General features: G+C 44.9%; 1 protein-coding gene across 1 annotated transcript in view; it reads left to right on the top strand.

Moving 5' to 3' along the window:
- Positions 1 to 24,868, top strand: part of xylt1 (xylosyltransferase I) — a gene marked incomplete at both ends in the record, with an annotated part of 188,183 nt that overhangs the window by 134,673 nt on the left and 28,642 nt on the right. Inside the window, one exon of the mRNA XM_079264310.1 lies at positions 21,751 to 22,016. Within this exon, the coding sequence (XP_079120436.1) occupies positions 21,751 to 22,016 (266 nt within the window). The remainder of the gene's footprint in view (positions 1 to 21,750; positions 22,017 to 24,868) is intronic.

The following is a 24,868-nucleotide window of genomic DNA, read 5'->3' as shown; positions in this document are numbered from 1 at the left end:
TGCCTCTAACCAGTTATAGACCTGTCTCTAACCAGTTATAGACCTGTCTCTAACCAGCTGTAGACCTGTCTCTAACCAGTTATAGACCTGTCTCTAACCAGTAATAGACCTGTCTCTAACCAGCTATAGACCTGTCTCTAACCAGCTATAGACCTGTCTCTAACCAGCTATAGACCTGTCTCTAACCAGCTATGGACCTGTCTCTAACCAGCTACAGACCTATCTCTAACCAGCTATAGACCTGTCTCTAACCAGTTATAGACCTGTCTCTAACCAGCTATAGACCTGTCTCTAACCAGCTGTAGACCTGTCTCTAACCAGCTACAGACCTGTCTCTAACCAGCTATAGACCTGTCTCTAACCAGCTATAGACCTGTCTCTAACCAGCTATAGACCTGTCTCTAACCAGCTATAGACCTGTGTCTAACCAGTTATAGACCTGTCTCTAACCAGCTACAGACCTGTCTGTAACCAGTTATAGACCTGTCTCTAACCAGCTACAGACCTAACTCTAACCAGCTAAAGATCTGTCTCTAACCAGCTATAGACCTGTGTCTAACCAGTTATAGACCTGTCTCTAACCAGCTATAGACCTGTCTCTAACCAGTTATAGACCTGTCTCTAACCAGCTATAGACCTGTCTCTAACCAGTTATAGACCTGTCTCTAACCAGTTATAGACATGTCTCTAACCAGTTACAGACCTGTCTCTAACCAGTTATAGACCTGTCTCTAACCAGTTATAGACCTGTCTCTAACCAGCTATAGACCTGTCTCTAACCAGCTACAGACCTAACTCTAACCAGTAAACGACCTGTCTCTAACAAGTTATAGACCTGTCTCTAACCAGCTATAGACCTGTCTCTAACGAGCTATAGACCTAACTCTAACCAGTTACAGACCTGTCTCTAACCAGCTATAGACCTGTCTCTAACCAGCTACAGACCTGTCTCTAACCAGTTACAGACCTGTCTCTAACCAGTTATAGGCCTGTCTCTAACCAGTTATAGACCTGTCTCTAACCAGTTATAGACCTGTCTCTAACCAGCTATAGACCTGTCTCTAATGAGCTATAGACCTGTGTCTAACCAGTTATAGACCTGTCTCTAACCAGCTATAGACCTGTCTCTAACCAGCTATAGACCTGTCTCTAACCAGCTAAAGACCTGTCTCTAACCAGTTACAGATCTGTCTCTGACCAGCTATAGACCTGTCTCTAACCAGTTACAGACCTGTCTCTAACCAGTAATAGACCTGTCTCTAACCAGTTATAGACCTGTCTCTAACCAGTTATAGACCTGTCTCTAACCAGCTACAGACCTATCTCTAACCAGTAATAGACCTGTCTCTAACCAGTTATAGACCTGTCTCTGACCAGCTACAGACCTGTCTCTAACCAGCTGTAGACCTGTCTCTAACCAGCTACAGTCCTGTCTCTAACCAGCTACAGGCCTAACTCTAACCAGCTAAAGACCTGTCTCTAACCAGTTATAGACCTGTCTCTAACCAGCTACAGACCTAACTCTAACCAGTTATAGACCTGTCTCTAACCAGCTATAGACCTGTCTCTAACCAGCTATAGACCTGTGTCTAACCAGTTATAGACCTGTCTCTAACCAGCTATAGACCTGTCTCTAACCAGCTACAGACCTGTCTCTAACCAGCTATAGACCTAACTCTAACCAGCTATAGACCTGTCTCTAACCTGCTATAGACCTGTCTCTAACCATCTACAGACCTGTCTCTAACCAGCTATAGACCTGTGTCTAACCAGTTATAGACCTGTCTCCAACCAGCTACAGACCTAACTCTAACCAGCTAAAGATCTGTCTCTAACCAGCTATAGACCTGTGTCTAACCAGTTATAGACCTGTCTCTAACCAGCTATAGACCTGTCTCTAACCAGTTATAGACCTGTCTCTAACCAGCTATAGACCTGTCTCTAACCAGTTATAGACCTGTCTCTAACCAGTTATAGACCTGTCTCTAACCAGTTACAGACCTGTCTCTAACCAGTTATAGACCTGTCTCTAACCAGTTATAGACCTGTCTCTAACCAGCTATAGACCTGTCTCTAACCAGCTACAGACCTAACTCTAACCAGTAATAGACCTGTCTCTAACCAGTTATAGACCTGTCTCTAACCAGCTATAGACCTGTCTCTAACGAGCTATAGACCTAACTCTAACCAGTTACAGACCTGTCTCTAACCAGTAATAGACCTGTCTCTAACCAGCTACAGACCTGTCTCTAACCAGTTATAGACCTGTCTCTAACCAGCTACAGACCTGTCTCTAACCAGTAATAGACCTGTCTCTAACCAATAATAGACCTGTCTCTAACCAGCTACAGACCTAACTCTAACCGGTAATAGACCTGTCTCTAACCAGCTATAGACCTGTCTCTAACCAGTTATAGACCTGTCTCTAACCAGTTATAGACCTGTCTCTAACCAGCTACAGACCTGTCTCTAACCAGCTATAGACCTGTCTCTAACCAGCTACAGTCCTGTCTCTAACCAGCTACAGGTCTAACTCTAACCAGCTATAGACCTGTCTCTAACCAGTTATAGACCTGTCTCTAACCAGCTATAGACCTGTGTCTAACCAGTTATAGACCTGTCTCTAACCAGCTATAGACCTGTCTCTAACCAGCTACAGGCCTAACTCTAACCAGCTATAGACCTGTCTCTAAACAGTTATAGACCTGTCTCTAACCAGCTATAGACATGTGTCTAACCAGTTATAGACCTGTCTCTAAACAGATATAGACCTGTCTCTAACCAGCTAAAGACCTGTCTCTAACCAGCTAAAGACCTGTCTCTAACCAGCTATACCCTGTCTCTAACCAGCTACAGACCTGTCTCTAACCAGCTATAGACCTGTCTCTAACCAGCTACAGTCCTGTCTCTAACCAGCTACAGGCCTAATTCTAACCAGCTATAGACCTGTCTCTAACCAGATAAAGACCTGTCTCTAACCAGTTATAGACCTGTCTCTAACCAGCTACAGACGTGTCTCTCAGCAGCTATAGACCTGTGTCTAACCAGCTATAGACCTGTGTCTAACCAGCTATAGACCTGTCTCTAACGAGCTACAGACCTGTCTGTAACCAGTTATAGAACTGTCTCTAACCAGCTACAGACCTAACTCTAACCAGCTAAAGATCTGTCTCTAACCAGCTATAGACCTGTCTCTAACCAGCTACAGACCTAACTCTAACCAGCTAAAGACCTGTCTCTAACCAGCTATACCCTGTGTCTAACCAGTTATAGACCTGTCTCTAACCAGCTATAGACCTGCCTCTAACCAGTTATAGACCTGTCTCTAACCAGTTATAGACCTGTCTCTAACCAGCTGTAGACCTGTCTCTAACCAGTTATAGACCTGTCTCTAACCAGTAATAGACCTGTCTCTAACCAGCTATAGACCTGTCTCTAACCAGCTATAGACCTGTCTCTAACCAGCTATGGACCTGTCTCTAACCAGCTACAGACCTATCTCTAACCAGCTATAGACCTGTCTCTAACCAGTTATAGACCTGTCTCTAACCAGCTATAGACCTGTCTCTAACCAGCTGTAGACCTGTCTCTAACCAGCTACAGACCTGTCTCTAACCAGCTATAGACCTGTCTCTAACCAGCTATAGACCTGTCTCTAACCAGCTATAGACCTGTGTCTAACCAGTTATAGACCTGTCTCTAACCAGCTACAGACCTGTCTGTAACCAGTTATAGACCTGTCTCTAACCAGCTACAGACCTAACTCTAACCAGCTAAAGATCTGTCTCTAACCAGCTATAGACCTGTGTCTAACCAGTTATAGACCTGTCTCTAACCAGCTATAGACCTGTCTCTAACCAGTTATAGACCTGTCTCTAACCAGCTATAGACCTGTCTCTAACCAGTTATAGACCTGTCTCTAACCAGTTATAGACCTGTCTCTAACCAGTTACAGACCTGTCTCTAACCAGTTATAGACCTGTCTCTAACCAGTTATAGACCTGTCTCTAACCAGCTACAGACCTAACTCTAACCAGTAATAGACCTGTCTCTAACAAGTTATAGACCTGTCTCTAACCAGCTATAGACCTGTCTCTAACCAGCTATAGACCTGTCTCTAACGAGCTATAGACCTAACTCTAACCAGTTACAGACCTGTCTCTAACCAGCTATAGACCTGTCTCTAACCAGCTACAGACCTGTCTCTAACCAGTTACAGACCTGTCTCTAACCAGTTATAGGCCTGTCTCTAACCAGTTATAGACCTGTCTCTAACCAGCTACAGACCTAACTCTAACCAGTAATAGACCTGTCTCTAACCAGTTATAGACCTGTCTCTAACCAGCTATAGACCTGTCTCTAATGAGCTATAGACCTGTGTCTAACCAGTTATAGACCTGTCTCTAACCAGCTATAGACCTGTCTCTAACCAGCTATAGACCTGTCTCTAACCAGCTAAAGACCTGTCTCTAACCAGTTACAGATCTGTCTCTGACCAGCTATAGACCTGTCTTTAACCAGTTATAGCCCTGTCTCTAACCAGTTACAGACCTGTCTCTAACCAGTAATAGACCTGTCTCTAACCAGTTATAGACCTGTCTCTAACCAGTTATAGACCTGTCTCTGACCAGCTACAGACCTATCTCTAACCAGTAATAGACCTGTCTCTAACCAGTTATAGACCTGTCTCTGACCAGCTACAGACCTGTCTCTAACCAGTTATAGACCTGTCTCTAACCAGTTATAGACCTGTCTCTAACCAGCTACAGACCTAACTCTAACCAGTTATAGACCTGTCTCTAACCAGCTATAGACCTGTCTCTAACCAGCTACAGGCCTAATTCTAATCAGCTATAGACCTAACTCTATCCAGCTAAAGACCTGTCTCTAACCAGTAATAGACCTGTCTCTAACCAGTTATAGACCTGTCTCTAACCAGTTATAGACCTGTCTCTGACCAGCTACAGACCTATCTCTAACCAGTAATAGACCTGTCTCTAACCAGTTATAGACCTGTCTCTAACCAGTAATAGACCTGTCTCTAACCAGCTACAGACCTGTCTCTAACCAGCTATAGACCTGTCTCTAACGAGCTATAGACCTAACTCTAACCAGCTACAGACCTAACTCTAACCAGTTATAGACCTGTCTCTAACCAGCTACAGACCTAACTCTAACCAGCTAAAGACCTGTCTCTAACCTGATATGTAAACTTGTCTCTAACCACCTAAAGACCTGTCTCTAACCAGTTGTAGACCTGTCTCTAACCAGCTATAGACCTGTCTCTAACCAGTTATAGACCTGTCTCTAACCAGCTATAGACCTGTCTCTAACGAGCTATAGACCTAACTCTAACCAGCTACAGACCTAACTCTAACCAGTTATAGACCTGTCTCTAACCAGCTACAGACCTAACTCTAACCAGCTAAAGACCTGTCTCTAACCTGATATATAAACTTGTCTCTAACCAGCTAAAGACCTGTCTCTAACCAGTAATAGACCTGTCTCTAACCAGTAATAGACCTGTCTCTAACCAGCTACAGACCTGTCTCTAACCAGTTATAGACCTGTCTCTAACCTGATATAGACTTGTCTCTAACCAGATATAGACCTGTCTCTAACCAGCTACAGACCTGTCTCTAACCAGCTATAGACCTGTCTCTAACCAGTTATAGACCTGTCTTTAACCAGTTATAGACCTGTCTCCAATCAGCTATAGACCTAACTCTAACCAGTTACAGACCTGTATCTAACCAGTAATAGACCTGTCTCTAACAAGCTACAGACCTGTCTCTAACCAGTTATAGACCTGTCTCTAACCTGATATAGACTTGTCTCTAACCAGATATAGACCTGTCTCTAACCAGCTACAGACCTGTCTCTAACCAGCTATAGACCTGTCTCTAACCAGTTATAGACCTGTCTTTAACCAGTTATAGACCTGTCTCTAATCAGCTATAGACCTAACTCTAACCAGTTACAGACCTGTATCTAACCAGTAATAGACCTGTCTCTAACGAGCTATAGCCCTGTCTCTAACGAGCTATAGACCTGTCTCTAACTAGTAATAGACCTGTCTCTAACCAGTTATAGACCTGTCTCTAACCAGCTACAGACCTTTGTCTAACCAGCTATAGACCTGTGTCTAACCAGATATAGACCTGTCTCTAACCAGCTACAGACCTAACTCTAACCAGCTAAAGACCTGTCTCTAACCAGCTATAGACCTGTGTCTAACCAGTTATAGACCTGTCTCTAACCAGCTATAGACCTGTCTCTAACCAGCTATAGACCTGTCTCTAACCAGTTACAGATCTGTCTCTGACCAGCTATAGACCTGTCTCTAACCAGTTATAGCCCTGTCTCTAACCAGTTACAGACCTGTCTCTAACCAGTAATAGACCTGTCTCTAACCAGTTATAGACCTGTCTCTAACCAGTTATAGACCTGTCTCTAACCAGCTACAGACCTATCTCTAACCAGTAATAGACCTGTCTCTAACCAGTTATAGACCTGTCTCTGACCAGCTACAGACCTGTCTCTAACCAGCTGTAGACCTGTCTCTAACCAGCTACAGTCCTGTCTCTAACCAGCTACAGGCCTAACTCTAACCAGCTAAAGACCTGTCTCTAACCAGTTATAGACCTGTCTCTAACCAGCTACAGACCTAACTCTAACCAGCTAAAGACCTGTCTCTAACCAGCTATAGACCTGTGTCTAACCAGTTATAGACCTGTCTCTAACCAGCTATAGACCTGTCTCTAACCAGTTATAGACCTGTCTCTAACCAGCTAAAGACCTGTCTCTAACCAGTTAACGATCTGTCTCTGACCAGCTATAGATCTGTCTCTAACCAGTTATAGACCTGTCTCTAACCAGTTACAGACCTGTCTCTAACCAGTTATAGACCTGTCTCTAACCAGCTATAGACCTATCTCTAACCAGTAATAGACCTATCTCTAACCAGTAATAGACCTGTCTCTAACCAGTTATAGACCTGTCTCTAACCAGCTATAGACCTGTCTCTAACGAGCTATAGACCTAACTCTAACCAGCTACAGACCTAACTCTAACCAGTTATAGACCTGTCTCTAACCAGCTACAGACCTAACTCTAACCAGCTAAAGACCTGTCTCTAACCTGATATGTAAACTTGTCTCTAACCACCTAAAGACCTGTCTCTAACCAGTTGTAGACCTGTCTCTAACCAGCTATAGACCTGTCTCTAACCAGTTATAGACCTGTCTCTATCCAGCTATAGACCTGTCTCTAACGAGCTATAGACCTAACTCTAACCAGCTACAGACCTAACTCTAACCAGTTATAGACCTGTCTCTAACCAGCTACAGACCTAACTCTAACCAGCTAAAGACCTGTCTCTAACCTGATATATAAACTTGTCTCTAACCAGCTACAGACCTATCTCTAACCAGTAATAGACCTGTCTCTAACCAGTTATAGACCTGTCTCTATCCAGCTATAGACCTGTCTCTAACGAGCTATAGACCTAACTCTAACCAGCTACAGACCTAACTCTAACCAGTTATAGACCTGTCTCTAACCAGTTACAGACCTGTCTCTAACCAGTTATAGACCTGTCTCTAACCAGCTACAGACCTATCTCTAACCAGTAATAGACCTGTCTCTAACCAGTTATGGACCTGTCTCTAACCAGCTACAGACCTGTCTCTAACCAGCTGTAGACCTGTCTCTAACCAGCTACAGTCCTGTCTCTAACCAGTAATAGACCTGTCTCTAACCAGTAATAGACCTGTCTCTAACCAGCTACAGACCTGTCTCTAACCAGTTATAGACCTGTCTCTAACCTGATATAGACTTGTCTCTAACCAGATATAGACCTGTCTCTAACCAGCTACAGACCTGTCTCTAACCAGCTATAGACCTGTCTCTAACCAGTTATAGACCTGTCTTTAACCAGTTATAGACCTGTCTCCAATCAGCTATAGACCTAACTCTAACCAGTTACAGACCTGTATCTAACCAGTAATAGACCTGTCTCTAACGAGCTATAGACCTGTCTCTAACGAGCTATAGACCTGTCTCTAACTAGTAATAGACCTGTCTCTAACCAGTTATAGACCTGTCTCTAACCAGCTACAGACCTTTGTCTAACCAGCTATAGACCTGTGTCTAACCAGATATAGACCTGTCTCTAACATGCTACAGACCTAACTCTAACCAGCTAAAGACCTGTCTCTAACCAGCTATAGACCTGTGTCTAACCAGTTATAGACCTGTCTCTAACCAGCTATAGACCTGTCTCTAACCAGCTATAGACCTGTCTCTAACCAGTTACAGATCTGTCTCTGACCAGCTATAGACCTGTCTCTAACCAGTTATAGCCCTGTCTCTAACCAGTTACAGACCTGTCTCTAACCAGTAATAGACCTGTCTCTAACCAGTTATAGACCTGTCTCTAACCAGTTATAGACCTGTCTCTAACCAGCTACAGACCTATCTCTAACCAGTAATAGACCTGTCTCTAACCAGTTATAGACCTGTCTCTGACCAGCTACAGACCTGTCTCTAACCAGCTGTAGACCTGTCTCTAACCAGCTACAGTCCTGTCTCTAACCAGCTACAGGCCTAACTCTAACCAGCTAAAGACCTGTCTCTAACCAGTTATAGACCTGTCTCTAACCAGCTACAGACCTAACTCTAACCAGCTAAAGACCTGTCTCTAACCAGCTATAGACCTGTGTCTAACCAGTTATAGACCTGTCTCTAACCAGCTATAGACCTGTCTCTAACCAGTTATAGACCTGTCTCTAACCAGCTAAAGACCTGTCTCTAACCAGTTAACGATCTGTCTCTGACCAGCTATAGATCTGTCTCTAACCAGTTATAGACCTGTCTCTAACCAGTTACAGACCTGTCTCTAACCAGTTATAGACCTGTCTCTAACCAGCTATAGACCTATCTCTAACCAGTAATAGACCTATCTCTAACCAGTAATAGACCTGTCTCTAACCAGTTATAGACCTGTCTCTAACCAGCTATAGACCTGTCTCTAACGAGCTATAGACCTAACTCTAACCAGCTACAGACCTAACTCTAACCAGTTATAGACCTGTCTCTAACCAGCTACAGACCTAACTCTAACCAGCTAAAGACCTGTCTCTAACCTGATATGTAAACTTGTCTCTAACCACCTAAAGACCTGTCTCTAACCAGTTGTAGACCTGTCTCTAACCAGCTATAGACCTGTCTCTAACCAGTTATAGACCTGTCTCTATCCAGCTATAGACCTGTCTCTAACGAGCTATAGACCTAACTCTAACCAGCTACAGACCTAACTCTAACCAGTTATAGACCTGTCTCTAACCAGCTACAGACCTAACTCTAACCAGCTAAAGACCTGTCTCTAACCTGATATATAAACTTGTCTCTAACCAGCTACAGACCTATCTCTAACCAGTAATAGACCTGTCTCTAACCAGTTATAGACCTGTCTCTATCCAGCTATAGACCTGTCTCTAACGAGCTATAGACCTAACTCTAACCAGCTACAGACCTAACTCTAACCAGTTATAGACCTGTCTCTAACCAGTTACAGACCTGTCTCTAACCAGTTATAGACCTGTCTCTAACCAGCTACAGACCTATCTCTAACCAGTAATAGACCTGTCTCTAACCAGTTATGGACCTGTCTCTAACCAGCTACAGACCTGTCTCTAACCAGCTGTAGACCTGTCTCTAACCAGCTACAGTCCTGTCTCTAACCAGTAATAGACCTGTCTCTAACCAGTAATAGACCTGTCTCTAACCAGCTACAGACCTGTCTCTAACCAGTTATAGACCTGTCTCTAACCTGATATAGACTTGTCTCTAACCAGATATAGACCTGTCTCTAACCAGCTACAGACCTGTCTCTAACCAGCTATAGACCTGTCTCTAACCAGTTATAGACCTGTCTTTAACCAGTTATAGACCTGTCTCCAATCAGCTATAGACCTAACTCTAACCAGTTACAGACCTGTATCTAACCAGTAATAGACCTGTCTCTAACGAGCTATAGACCTGTCTCTAACGAGCTATAGACCTGTCTCTAACTAGTAATAGACCTGTCTCTAACCAGTTATAGACCTGTCTCTAACCAGCTACAGACCTTTGTCTAACCAGCTATAGACCTGTGTCTAACCAGATATAGACCTTTCTCTAACCAGCTACAGACCTAACTCTAACCAGCTAAAGACCTGTCTCTAACCAGCTATAGACCTGTGTCTAACCAGTTATAGACCTGTCTCTAACCAGTTACAGATCTGTCTCTGACCAGCTATAGATCTGTCTCTAACCAGTTATAGCCCTGTCTCTAACCAGTTACAGACCTGTCTCTAACCAGTAATAGACCTGTCTTTAACCAGTTATAGACCTGTCTCTAACCAGTTATAGACCTGTCTCTAACCAGCTACAGACCTATCTCTAACCAGTAATAGACCTGTCTCTAACCAGTTATAGACCTGTCTCTGACCAGCTACAGACCTGTCTCTAACCAGCTGTAGACCTGTCTCTAACCAGCTACAGTCCTGTCTCTAACCAGCTACAGGCCTAACTCTAACCAGCTAAAGACCTGTCTCTAACCAGCTATAGACCTGTCTCTAACCAGCTACAGTCCTGTCTCTAACCAGCTATAGACCTGTCTCTAACCAGCTACAGTCCTGTCTCTAACCAGTTATAGACCTGTCTCTAACCAGCTACAGTCCTGTCTCTAACCAGCTATAGACCTGTCTCTAACCAATTGTAGACCTGTCTCTAACCAGCTATAGACCTGTGTCTAACCAGTTATAGACCTGTCTCCAATCAGCTATAGACCTAACTCTAACCAGTTACAGACCTGTCTCTAACCAGTAATAGACCTGTCTCTAACCAGCTATAGACCTGTCTCTAACCAGTGATAGACCTGTCTCTAACCAGCTACTGACCTGTCTCTAACCAGTTATAGACCTGTCTCTAACCAGCTACAGACCTAACTCTAACCAGCTAAAGACCTGTCTCTAACCTGATAGAGACTTGTCTCTAACCAGCTAAAGACCTGTCTCTAACCACTCATAGACCTGTCTCTAACCAGTTACAGACCTGTCTCTAACCAGCTATAGACCTGTCTCTAAACAGTTATAGACCTGTCTCTAACAAGCTATAGACCTGTTTCTAACAAGTAATAGACCTGTCTCTAACCAGCTACAGACAAACTCTAACCAGCTATAGACCTGTCTCTAACCAGTGATAGACCTGTCTCTAACCAGCTACAGACAAACTCTAACCAGCTATAGACCTGTCTCTAACCAGTAATAGACCTGTCTCTAACCAGCTACAGACCTAACTCTAACCAGTAATAGACCTGTCTCTAACCAGCTATAGACCCAACTCTAACCAGTTACAGACCTGTCTCTAACCAGCAACAGACCTATCTCTAACCAGTAATAGACCTGTCTCTAACCAGTTATAGACCTGTCTCTAACGAGCTATGGACCTGTCTCTAACCAGTAATAGACCTGTTTCTAACCAGTTACAGACAAACTCTAACCAGTAATAGACCTGTCTCTAACCAGCTACAGACCTGTCTCTAACCAGCTATAGACCTGTCTCTAACGAGCTATAGACCTAACTCTAACCAGTTACAGACCTGTCTCTAACCAGTAATAGACCTGTCTCTAACCAGCTATAGACCTGTCTCTAACCAGTTATAGACCTGTCTCTAACCAGCTACAGACCTGTCTCTAACCAGCTATAGACCTGTCTCTAACGAGCTATAGACCTGTCTTTAACCAGTTACAGACCTGTCTCTAACCAGTAATGGACCTGTCTCTAACCAGCTATAGACCTGTCTTTAACCAGTTATAGACCTGTCTCTAACCAGCTAAAGACCTCTCTATAACCAGTTATAGACCTGTCTCTAACCAGCTACAGACCTAACTCTAACCAGCTAAAGACCTGTCTCTAACCTGATAGAGACTTGTCTCTAACCAGCTAAAGACCTGTCTCTAACCACTCATAGACCTGTCTCTAACCAGTTACAGACCTGTCTCTAACCAGCTATAGACCTGTCTCTAAACAGTTATAGACCTTTCTCTAACAAGCTATAGACCTGTCTCTAACAAGTAATAGACCTGTCTCTAACCAGCTACAGACAAACTCTAACCAGCTATAGACCTGTCTCTAACCAGTGATAGACCTGTCTCTAACCAGCTACAGACAAACTCTAACCAGCTATAGACCTGTCTCTAACCAGTAATAGACCTGTCTCTAACCAGCTACAGACCTAACTCTAACCAGTAATAGACCTGTCTCTAACCAGCTATAGACCCAACTCTAACCAGTTACAGACCTGTCTCTAACCAGCAACAGACCTATCTCTAACCAGTAATAGACCTGTCTCTAACCAGTTATAGACCTGTCTCTAACGAGCTATGGACCTGTCTCTAACCAGTAATAGACCTGTTTCTAACCAGTTACAGACAAACTCTAACCAGTAATAGACCTGTCTCTAACCAGCTACAGACCTGTCTCTAACCAGCTATAGACCTGTCTCTAACGAGCTATAGACCTAACTCTAACCAGTTACAGACCTGTCTCTAACCAGTAATAGACCTGTCTCTAACCAGCTATAGACCTGTCTCTAACCAGTTATAGACCTGTCTCTAACCAGCTACAGACCTGTCTCTAACCAGCTATAGACCTGTCTCTAACGAGCTATAGACCTGTCTTTAACCAGTTACAGACCTGTCTCTAACCAGTAATGGACCTGTCTCTAACCAGCTATAGACCTGTCTTTAACCAGTTATAGACCTGTCTCTAACCAGCTAAAGACCTCTCTATAACCAGCTATAGACCTGTCTCTAACCAGCTATAGACCTGTCTCTAACCAGTTATAGACCTGTCTCTAACCAGCTATAGACCTGTCTCTAACCAGTAGTACCCCCTGTCTCTAACCAGCTACAGACCTAACTCTAACCAGTAATAGACCTGTCTCTAACCAGCTACAGACCTGTCTCTAACCAGCTATAGACCTGTCTCTAACGAGCTATAGACCTAACTCTAACCAGTTACAGACCTGTCTCTAACCAGCTAAAGACCTGTCTCTAACCAGCTACAGACCTGTCTCTGACCAGTAATAGACCTGTCTCTAACCAGCTACAGACCTAACTCTAACCAGTAATACACCTAACTCTAACCAGTAATAGACCTGTCTCTAACCAGCTATAGACCTGTCTCTAACCAGTTATAGACCTGTCTCTAACCAGTAATAGACCTGTCTCTAACGAGCTACAGACCTTACGCTAACCAGTTACAGACCTGTCTCTAACCAGTAATAGACCTGTCTCTAACCAGCTACAGACCTAACTCTAACCAGTAATACACCTAACTCTAACCAGCTATAGACCTGTCTCTAACCAGTTATAGACCTGTCTCTAACCAGCTACAGTCCTGTCTCTAACCAGCTATAGGCCTAACTCTAACCAGCTACAGGCCTAACTCTAACCAGCTAAAGACCTGTCTCTAACCAGCTATAGACCTGTCTCTAACCAGCTACAGTCCTGTCTCTAACCAGTAATAGACCTGTCTCTAACCAGTGATAGACCTGTCTCTAACCAGCTACTGACCTGTCTCTAACCAGTTATAGACCTGTCTCTAACCAGCTACTGACCTGTCTCTAACCAGTTATAGACCTGTCTCTAACCAGCTACAGACCTAACTCTAACCAGCTAAAGACCTGTCTCTAACCTGATAGAGACTTGTCTCTAACCAGCTAAAGACCTGTCTCTAACCACTCATAGACCTGTCTCTAACCAGTTACAGACCTGTCTCTAACCAGCTATAGATCTGTCTCTAAACAGTTATAGACCTGTCTCTAACAAGCTATAGACCTGTCTCTAACAAGTAATAGACCTGTCTCTAACCAGCTACAGACAAACTCTAACCAGCTATAGACCTGTCTCTAACCAGTGATAGACCTGTCTCTAACCAGCTACAGACAAACTCTAACCAGCTATAGACCTGTCTCTAACCAGTAATAGACCTGTCTCTAACCAGCTACAGACCTAACTCTAACCAGTAATAGACCTGTCTCTAACCAGCTATAGACCCAACTCTAACCAGTTACAGACCTGTCTCTAACCAGCAACAGACCTATCTCTAACCAGTAATAGACCTGTCTCTAACCAGTTATAGACCTGTCTCTAACGAGCTATGGACCTGTCTCTAACCAGTAATAGACCTGTTTCTAACCAGTTACAGACAAACTCTAACCAGTAATAGACCTGTCTCTAACCAGCTACAGACCTGTCTCTAACCAGCTATAGACCTGTCTCTAACGAGCTATAGACCTAACTCTAACCAGTTACAGACCTGTCTCTAACCAGTAATAGACCTGTCTCTAACCAGCTATAGACCTGTCTCTAACCAGTTATAGACCTGTCTCTAACCAGCTACAGACCTGTCTCTAACCAGCTATAGACCTGTCTCTAACGAGCTATAGACCTGTCTTTAACCAGTTACAGACCTGTCTCTAACCAGTAATGGACCTGTCTCTAACCAGCTATAGACCTGTCTTTAACCAGTTATAGACCTGTCTCTAACCAGCTAAAGACCTCTCTATAACCAGTTATAGACCTGTCTCTAACCAGCTACAGACCTAACTCTAACCAGCTAAAGACCTGTCTCTAACCTGATAGAGACTTGTCTCTAACCAGCTAAAGACCTGTCTCTAACCACTCATAGACCTGTCTCTAACCAGTTACAGACCTGTCTCTAACCAGCTATAGACCTGTCTCTAAACAGTTATAGACCTGTCTCTAACAAGCTATAGACCTGTCTCTAACAAGTAATAGACCTGTCTCTAACCAGCTACAGACAAACTCTAACCAGCTATAGACCTGTCTCTAACCAGTGATAGACCTGTCTCTAACCAGCTACAGACAAACTCTAACCAGCTATAGACCTGTCTCTAACCAGTAATAGACCTGTCTCTAACCAGCTACAGACCTAACTCTAACCAGTAATAGACCTGTCTCTAACCAGCTATAGACCCAACTCTAACCAGTTACAGACCTGTCTCTAACCAGCAACAGACCTATCTCTAACCAGTAATAGACCTGTCTCTAACCAGTTATAGACCTGTCTCTAACGAGCTATGGACCTGTCTCTAACCAGTAATAGACCTGTCTCTAACCAGCTACAGACCTGTCTCTAACCAGCTATAGACCTGTCTCTAACGAGCTATAGACCTAACTCTAACCAGTTACAGACCTGTCTCTAACCAGTAATAGACCTGTCTCTAACCAGCTATAGACCTGTCTCTAACCAGTTATAGACCTGTCTCTAACCAGCTACAGACCTGTCTCTAACCAGCTATAGACCTGTCTCTAACGAGCTATAGACCTGTCTTTAACCAGTTACAGACCTGTCTCTAACCAGTAATGGACCTGTCTCTAACCAGCTATAGACCTGTCTTTAACCAGTTATAGACCTGTCTCTAACCAGCTAAAGACCTCTCTATAACCAGCTATAGACCTGTCTCTAACCAGCTATAGACCTGTCTCTAACCAGTTATAGACCTGTCTCTAACCAGCTATAGACCTGTCTCTAACCAGTAGTACCCCCTGTCTCTAACCAGCTACAGACCTAACTCTAACCAGTAATAGACCTGTCTCTAACCAGCTACAGACCTGTCTCTAACCAGCTATAGACCTGTCTCTAACGAGCTATAGACCTAACTCTAACCAGTTACAGACCTGTCTCTAACCAGCTAAAGACCTGTCTCTAACCAGCTACAGACCTGTCTCTGACCAGTAATAGACCTGTCTCTAACCAGCTACAGACCTAACTCTAACCAGTAATACACCTAACTCTAACCAGTAATAGACCTGTCTCTAACCAGCTATAGACCTGTCTCTAACCAGTTATAGACCTGTCTCTAACCAGTAATAGACCTGTCTCTAACGAGCTACAGACCTAACGCTAACCAGTTACAGACCTGTCTCTAACCAGTAATAGACCTGTCTCTAACCAGCTACAGACCTAACTCTAACCAGTAATACACCTAACTCTAACCAGCTATAGACCTGTCTCTAACCAGTTATAGACCTGTCTCTAACCAGCTACAGTCCTGTCTCTAACCAGCTATAGGCCTAACTCTAACCAGCTACAGGCCTAACTCTAACCAGCTAAAGACCTGTCTCTAACCAGCTATAGACCTGTCTCTAACCAGCTACAGTCCTGTCTCTAACCAGTAATAGACCTGTCTCTAACCAGTGATAGACCTGTCTCTAACCAGCTACTGACCTGTCTCTAACCAGTTATAGACCTGTCTCTAACCAGCTACTGACCTGTCTCTAACCAGTTATAGACCTGTCTCTAACCAGCTACAGACCTAACTCTAACCAGCTAAAGACCTGTCTCTAACCTGATAGAGACTTGTCTCTAACCAGCTAAAGACCTGTCTCTAACCACTCATAGACCTGTCTCTAACCAGTTACAGACCTGTCTCTAACCAGCTATAGACCTGTCTCTAAACAGTTATAGACCTGTCTCTAACAAGCTATAGACCTGTCTCTAACAAGTAATAGACCTGTCTCTAACCAGCTACAGACAAACTCTAACCAGCTATAGACCTGTCTCTAACCAGTGATAGACCTGTCTCTAACCAGCTACAGACAAACTCTAACCAGCTATAGACCTGTCTCTAACCAGTAATAGACCTGTCTCTAACCAGCTACAGACCTAACTCTAACCAGTAATAGACCTGTCTCTAACCAGCTATAGACCCAACTCTAACCAGTTAGAGACCTGTCTCTAACCAGCAACAGACCTATCTCTAACCAGTAATAGACCTGTCTCTAACCAGTTATAGACCTGTCTCTAACGAGCTATGGACCTGTCTCTAACCAGTAATAGACCTGTTTCTAACCAGTTACAGACAAACTCTAACCAGTAATAGACCTGTCTCTAACCAGCTACAGACCTGTCTCTAACCAGCTATAGACCTGTCTCTAACGAGCTATAGACCTAACTCTAACCAGTTACAGACCTGTCTCTAACCAGTAATAGACCTGTCTCTAACCAGCTATAGACCTGTCTCTAACCAGTTATAGACCTGTCTCTAACCAGCTACAGACCTGTCTCTAACCAGCTATAGACCTGTCTCTAACGAGCTATAGACCTGTCTTTAACCAGTTACAGACCTGTCTCTAACCAGTAATGGACCTGTCTCTAACCAGCTATAGACCTGTCTTTAACCAGTTATAGACCTGTCTCTAACCAGCTAAAGACCTCTCTATAACCAGCTATAGACCTGTCTCTAACCAGCTATAGACCTGTCTCTAACCAGTTATAGACCTGTCTCTAACCAGCTATAGACCTGTCTCTAACCAGTAGTACCCCCTGTCTCTAACCAGCTACAGACCTAACTCTAACCAGTAATAGACCTGTCTCTAACCAGCTACAGACCTGTCTCTAACCAGCTATAGACCTGTCTCTAACGAGCTATAGACCTAACTCTAACCAGTTACAGACCTGTCTCTAACCAGCTAAAGACCTGTCTCTAACCAGCTACAGACCTGTCTCTGACCAGTAATAGACCTGTCTCTAACCAGCTACAGACCTAACTCTAACCAGTAATACACCTAACTCTAACCAGTAATAGACCTGTCTCTAACCAGCTATAGACCTGTCTCTAACCAGTTATAGACCTGTCTCTAACCAGTAATAGACCTGTCTCTAACGAGCTACAGACCTAACGCTAACCAGTTACAGACCTGTCTCTAACCAGTAATAGACCTGTCTCTAACCAGCTACAGACCTAACTCTAACCAGTAATACACCTAACTCTAACCAGCTATAGACCTGTCTCTAACCAGTTATAGACCTGTCTCTAACCAGCTACAGTCCTGTCTCTAACCAGCTATAGGCCTAACTCTAACCAGCTACAGGCCTAACTCTAACCAGCTAAAGACCTGTCTCTGACCAGCTATAGACCTGTCTCTAACCAGCAACAGTCCTGTCTCTAACCAGTAATAGACCTGTCTCTAACCAGTGATAGACCTGTCTCTAACCAGCTACTGACCTGTCTCTAACCAGTTATAGACCTGTCTCTAACCAGCTACTGACCTGTCTCTAACCAGTTATAGACCTGTCTCTAACCAGCTACAGACCTAACTCTAACCAGCTAAAGACCTGTCTCTAACCTGATAGAGACTTGTCTCTAACCAGCTAAAGACCTGTCTCTAACCACTCATAGACCTGTCTCTAACCAGTTACAGACCTGTCTCTAACCAGCTATAGACCTGTCTCTAAACAGTTATAGACCTGTCTCTAACAAGCTATAGACCTGTCTCTAACAAGTAATAGACCTGTCTCTAACCAGCTACAGACAAACTCTAACCAGCTATAGACCTGTCTCTAACCAGTGATAGACCTGTCTCTAACCAGCTACAGACAAACTCTAACCAGCTATAGACCTGTCTCTAACCAGTAATAGACCTGTCTCTAACCAGCTACAGACCTAACTCTAACCAGTAATAGACCTGTCTCTAACCAGCTATAGACCCAACTCTAACCAGTTACAGACCTGTCTCTAACCAGCAACAGACCTATCTCTAACCAGTAATAGACCTGTCTCTAACCAGTTATAGACCTGTCTCTAACGAGCTATGGACCTGTCTCTAACCAGTAATAGACCTGTTTCTAACCAGTTACAGACAAACTCTAACCAGTAATAGACCTGTCTCTAACCAGCTACAGACCTGTCTCTAACCAGCTATAGACCTGTCTCTAACGAGCTATAGACCTAACTCTAACCAGTAATAGACCTGTCTCTAACCAGCTATAGACCTGTCTCTAACCAGTTATAGACCTGTCTCTAACCAGTTACAGACCTGTCTCTAACCAGCTATAGACCTGTCTCTAAACAGTTATAGACCTTTCTCTAACAAGCTATAGACCTGTCTCTAACAAGTAATAGACCTGTCTCTAACCAGCTACAGACAAACTCTAACCAGCTATAGACCTGTCTCTAACCAGTGATAGACCTGTCTCTAACCAGTAATAGACCTGTCTCTAACCAGCTATAGACCTAACTCTAACCAGTAGTCAGTCTAACTCTAACCAGTAGTCAGTCCTTGGACCTCTTCTGTTCAACTTGTGTCTCTGCTCCCTTTGGGTCAAATAATACAGAACTTTAACATCAATTATCACAGTTATGCAGACGACACGCAGCTTTGTGTCTTTGTCACCAGAAGACCACAGTCCAATAGACTTACTGTATTTGGAGTAAACACCTGGATGAGAGAGAATTTCCTTCAATTCAATGAAGACCAAACTGTGATTGTTCTGTTTGGTAGCAAAGAGAAGAGGGTCAGCGTTGGTAAACACTTGGAGACTCGAGTTCTCAAAACCACCAATCAAGTCTGTAACCTTGGAGTGTTAATAGACTCAGATCTGACTTTCAGTATCAAAGCTTCTCTAAGAAGCTTTTTACCATAAGAAACATCCACAGGATTAAAAGTTTAGTCTCCCAGTAAGACCAGTAGAAACTCCTCCATGCATTCATCTCCAGCAGGCTGGATTACTTTAACGGTGTTTTTACAGAACTTCCCAGTAGAACCAGGAGACTGGATTACTGGAACAGCCTTTTAACAAGACTCCTAGTAAAACCAGCAGACTGGATTACTGGAATGGCCTTTTAACAGGACTTCCCAGTAAAACCAGTAGACTGGATTACTGGAACAGCCTTTTAACAAGACTCCCAGTAAAACCAGTAGACTGGATTACTGGAACAGCCTTTTAACAGGACTCCCAGTAAAACCAGGAGACTGGATTACTGGAACAGCCTTTTAACAGGACTTCCCAGTAGAACCAGTAGACTGGATAACTGGAACAGCCTTTTAACAGGACTCCCAGTAAAACCAGTAGACTGGATTACTGGAACGGCCTTTTAACAGGACTCCCAGTAAAACCAGGAGACTGGATTACTGGAACGGCCTTTTAACAGAACTTCCCAGTAGAACCAGGAGACTGGATTACTGGAACAGCCTTTTAACAGGACTCCCAGTAAAACCAGTAGACTTGATTACTGGAACGGTCTTTTAACAGGACTTCCTAAAAAGAACATGAAACATCTGCAGCTCATCCAGATGCTGCTGCTGGAGTTTTAACTGGAACTAAGAGGTCTGAACACATCGCACCAGTTTTAAAATCTTTACACTGGTTTCCAGATTATACTGGTTTCCAGTTTATACTGGTTTCCAGTTAATCGCAGGATAGATTCCAAACCTGCTGATTGTTTACAAATCCCAGAATGGTTCTGGACCAGAATACATCTGTGATACGTTCAGAGAATATAAACCAAGCAGAGCTCTTCAATCCAAAGACTCTGGTCAATTAGTCCAGACCAGAGACCAGACCAGAGTCCAGACCAGAAACCAGACCAGAGACCAGACCAGAGTCCAGACCAGAAACCAGACCAGACTCCAGACCAGGGAACAGACCAGAGTCTAGACCAGAGTCTAGACCAGAGTCCAGACCAGAGTCTAGACCAGAGTCCAGACTAGAAACCAGACCAGAGTCTAGACCAGAGTCCAGACCAGAGTCTAGACCAAAGTCCAGACCAGAGATCAGACCAGAGTCCAGACCAGAAACCAGACCAGAGTCCAGACCAGAAACCAGACCAGAGTCCAGACCAGAGACCAGACCAGAGACCAGACCACAGTCCAGACCAGAAACCAGACCAGACTCCAGACCAGAGACCAGACCAGAGTCCAGACCAGGGAACAGACCAGAAACCAGACCAGAGTCCAGACCAGAGACCAGACCAGAGTCCAGACCAGAAACCAGACTAAACATAGGGAATCAGCGTTTAACCTCCAGTTGAGATGAAATTTTCACCAAGTGTAGAAACTTTTAAATCCAGGTTAAAACGTTTCTTTTCTCGTGTCTCTACACGACGTCTGCACAGTAACTTTTAACTAATTCTGCTTTTAATTATTTTAATATCATTTATGATCTTTTTGTGATTTTGTTATTTGTATTTTCTTTTCTGCTGTTTTTCTGGAAATGTCTTTGGTCCAGGGTCAGGCCTAGGGTCCGGCCCGGGGTCAGGTCCGGGGTCCGGTCCGGGGTTCGGTACGGGGTCCAATCCGGGGACCAGCCCAGGGTCCGGCCTAGGGTCCGGCCCGGGGTCCGGTCCGGGGTCAGGTCCAGGGTGAGGTCCAGGGTCCGGTCCGGGGTCCGGCCCAGGGTCCGGTCCAGGGTCCGGTCCAAGGTCCGGACCAGTTTGAAGGAAGCGTGTTTTCCAGTTTACCGTCTCCAATAAACTGTTAGTGGTGCTGTTGCATTGTGGGTAATGCAGTTCTCTGATGGTTGTGTTTTCTGTGCTTCATTATCTGACGTTGTATTGATGAAGTAGCATTTTGAACCCTCCACAACCCGCCCAGTTTATCTCCCGACCCCAGTGGGTGTACTGGTCCGAAGGCTGGAAGCCACCAACGTGTCACGATGCCTTTACTATCAAGAAAAGAAAAGTGAGACGCAGGCGAGACTCATTTAACTTAAATGTGTCTTCTGATCCATTCAGAAAGGAAAATAATTCTACGTTCTGCTTTCAACCAGCTCTAGTCTGGCTCCAGTCTGCACTCGTCACCTTGGTTTCCCTGACATCATGGCACTCCAGCGTTTCCTAATCTCCTTTCTTCTTCTCTTTGCCCCCCCGCCCTGCTCCTCTGTCGCCCCCTGCAGCAAACAGTGCGGCCCACCTTCTTTGCCAGGAAGTTTGAAGCCAGCGTGAACCAGGAGATAGTAAACCAGCTGGATGCCTACCTGTTCGGGCCGTTTCCCCAAGGAACCCCCGCACTCAGCTCGTACTGGGAGAACGTGTATGATGATCCGGATGGCGTGGCCAGCCTGTCGGACACGCAGCTCACGTACTACCACTCCTTCTCGCGGCTGGGCCTTGCCAGGGCCGCAGCCTCGCTGCAGGGGAATCCAAACGATCTCAGCTGCAGGTTTGTTTGTCGACTTTCACCGATATGCATGGAAATACTTGTGTTCACTTCACACACCTGCACTGACTGTTTATCTCGACAGGCAGGTACACCTATCAGCCTGAGAAAACACAATACACAGCAGATAAGAGGCCTTTTGTTTTTCTCCTCATGCAACGTCACATGAGATCACACATCGTGGAAATAGGATGACAGTGAGATGCTGCAATAAGCAACTGGGAACTCTGGGTAATGCTTTTCATTTTGACACAATCTGACACTGTGTCAGTTTATCCCCAGGATAATGAGCCTATATAGGTCAAAAGAGTGAAAGCTGGTCTGTTATTAGTGGAAATGAATGAATTCCAGAGTGCAGTTAACATACCGAGCGCGGTTAAAGGGAGAAATGGAAACTGCTTTATGCTTTGATATGAAACCATGGAACATTTCAGTATCATGTACCAAACAGCATCTGCTGCAGAAGCAGAGTTGTTTCACTGTCTTCGGTTTCCTCACGCAGCGATGGGACGCAGCAGGAACATTTCAATGCAAAACAAGATGAGAGAAAAACACCTTCATGAACATTGAATGTGCTGAGATGAAATAATTATGTTCATCTGAAAGACAACATTAAGATTCTGTCAAGATTGGTGGCCGAGGTGTGGACCCAAACGCAGGAGCGGGATGCTGAACAAAGACGGTTTAATACAAAAAAACAAGGAAAACCAGGTTGACCAAACGACTAACACATAGGGGTACTAGGGGTACCAACAGGTAGAAGTACAGAGAAACCAAACAAGACAAAGTGTTATGAAGCAACAAATGAGTCCAGGTGAAAGGAATCCGAACAGCACAACAGAAGACTCAGGGTAGAAATACACGGGGACAAAATAAGACACAGGTGAGGTGAATGAACTAACAAGACCAGGTGAACAAAGATGGACCAGAACACACATCATGATAGTACACCCCCCGGGATCTGGGCTTGGGACCCTGCAGCACCGGACGGGATCTGGGCGTGGGACCCTGCAGCACCGGACGGGATCTGGGCGTGGGACCCTGCAGCACCGGACGGGATCTGGGCGTGGGACCCTGCAGCACCGGACGGGATCTGGGCGTGGGACCCTGCAGCACCGGACGGGATCTGGGCGTGGGACCCTGCAGCACCGGACGGGATCTGGGCGTGGGACCCTGCAGCACCGGACGGGATCTGGGCTTGGGACCCTGCAGCACCGGACGGGATCTGGGCTTGGGACCCTGCAGCACCGGACGGGATCTGGGCTTGGGACCCTGCAGCACCGGACGGGATCTGGGCTTGGGACCCTGCAGCACCGGACGGGATCTGGGCTTGGGACCCTGCAGCACCGGACGGGATCTGGGCGTGGGACCCTGCAGCACCGGACGGGATCTGGGCGTGGGACCCTGCAGCACCGGACGGGATCTGGGCGTGGGACCCTGCAGCACCGGACGGGATCTGGGCTTGGGACCCTGCAGCACCGGACGGGATCTGGGCGTGGGACCCTGCAGCACCGGACGGGATCTGGGCGTGGGCACAGATAACAGGAAGGAGGATGGACTTGGGGCTGGATGACTGGTTGGCCAAAAAGTGCATTTATTTTTCTCGGGCCCCCATCAACAGCTCAACCATTCCAGACTGGGGAAGGAGGTTCCCACGGCCACAAACCTCCAGGCTGGATGGGGACGGGGTTGGGGTCAGTGTAATTCCATGTGGCTGAATGAACTAAAATGAAATCCTCATCGAAACTGTCCATGCCTGCTGGGTCCACAGTTGGTGGGTTCATTATTTCGCGGTAAGTTCGGAGAGGTGTGGACCCAAACGCAGAGTAGCCAGAATTTCACAGGTTTATTTTGTAGACGCAGGAACACAGGGGACTAGTAAACACAATGAACCACACAGGAGAACAGAAAACTAAGGGTAAGAAGTCCCAGGGACAAAACAAGACACACGTGAGGTGAATAAACTAACGAGACCAGGTGAACCAAATGAACAGGAACAAAGGCTAAACAAGAAACAAGGGAGGACCAGAACACACATCATGACACAGTCGGCATTGCTGTCACAACTCACCGTGTAAACTGGCTCGTAGTGTCACCTGGAGCGGCGTCTGCTGATGAGAAAAGCTTCATCACCAATCACCAGCCGGCCTTGTGTGGGATGAGATGGTTTCCTCCCCAAGCGCAGTACTCCTGTGTCACTCAAAAACTCACCAGCCAATCGGAATGCACCCCTGAAAAGAGCCCGCCCACGAAAGGTTTGTGTCAGAAATGAAACCAAACAATCAAGAATCAAAACCAAAGACTGTAAAGAGCAACCAAGAGGAAACTGCAAAAATAAACCTACTCAATTTAACTAAATAAAAGCCTAATAGTTTTCATGATGATTGATCATTTTTTATTTTGAGATCATTTATCGTTAAGTTTTAGAAAGTTTTGGCCTAAATTGTTGTATTTTGCTTGAGTTTTAAAAGGTTTTGCTTGTAGATTCTGAATCAAATCTGATTCCATAGATCTTCAGAATCATAAAACACAGTCATCTGGAACTGGAAACGCTGCGAGTTTAGATGCTAATGTGTGTAAAGGTGATTCTTTGATTAAAAAGTCTGGCTGGTTCTGTCGGTCCTAACAGCTGCCTTTGTGGACCATCGAATCCTCCTGTCGGGCCTGGAGACCTGGGTCGGTATTCAGGGTGGTGCTTGACATTGATTCCACCTATCAGAGAGAAGTTTTAGCGTTTCTGTTGGAGCCGCAGAGTCTCGTGCAGCACCTCTCACATGTGGAGTACCTCAAGGCTCTATACTTGGTTCTCTTCTTTTCTCTCTGGATCTATTCTCCGAAAACATGTCATCTCGTTT

The sequence above is a fragment of the Telmatherina bonti genome (assembly GCF_933228915.1).
Source record: "Telmatherina bonti genome assembly, chromosome: 3".
In the NCBI taxonomy this organism is placed as follows: Eukaryota; Metazoa; Chordata; class Actinopteri; order Atheriniformes; family Telmatherinidae; genus Telmatherina; species Telmatherina bonti.
This window is presented reverse-complemented; position numbering and strand designations above follow the sequence as displayed.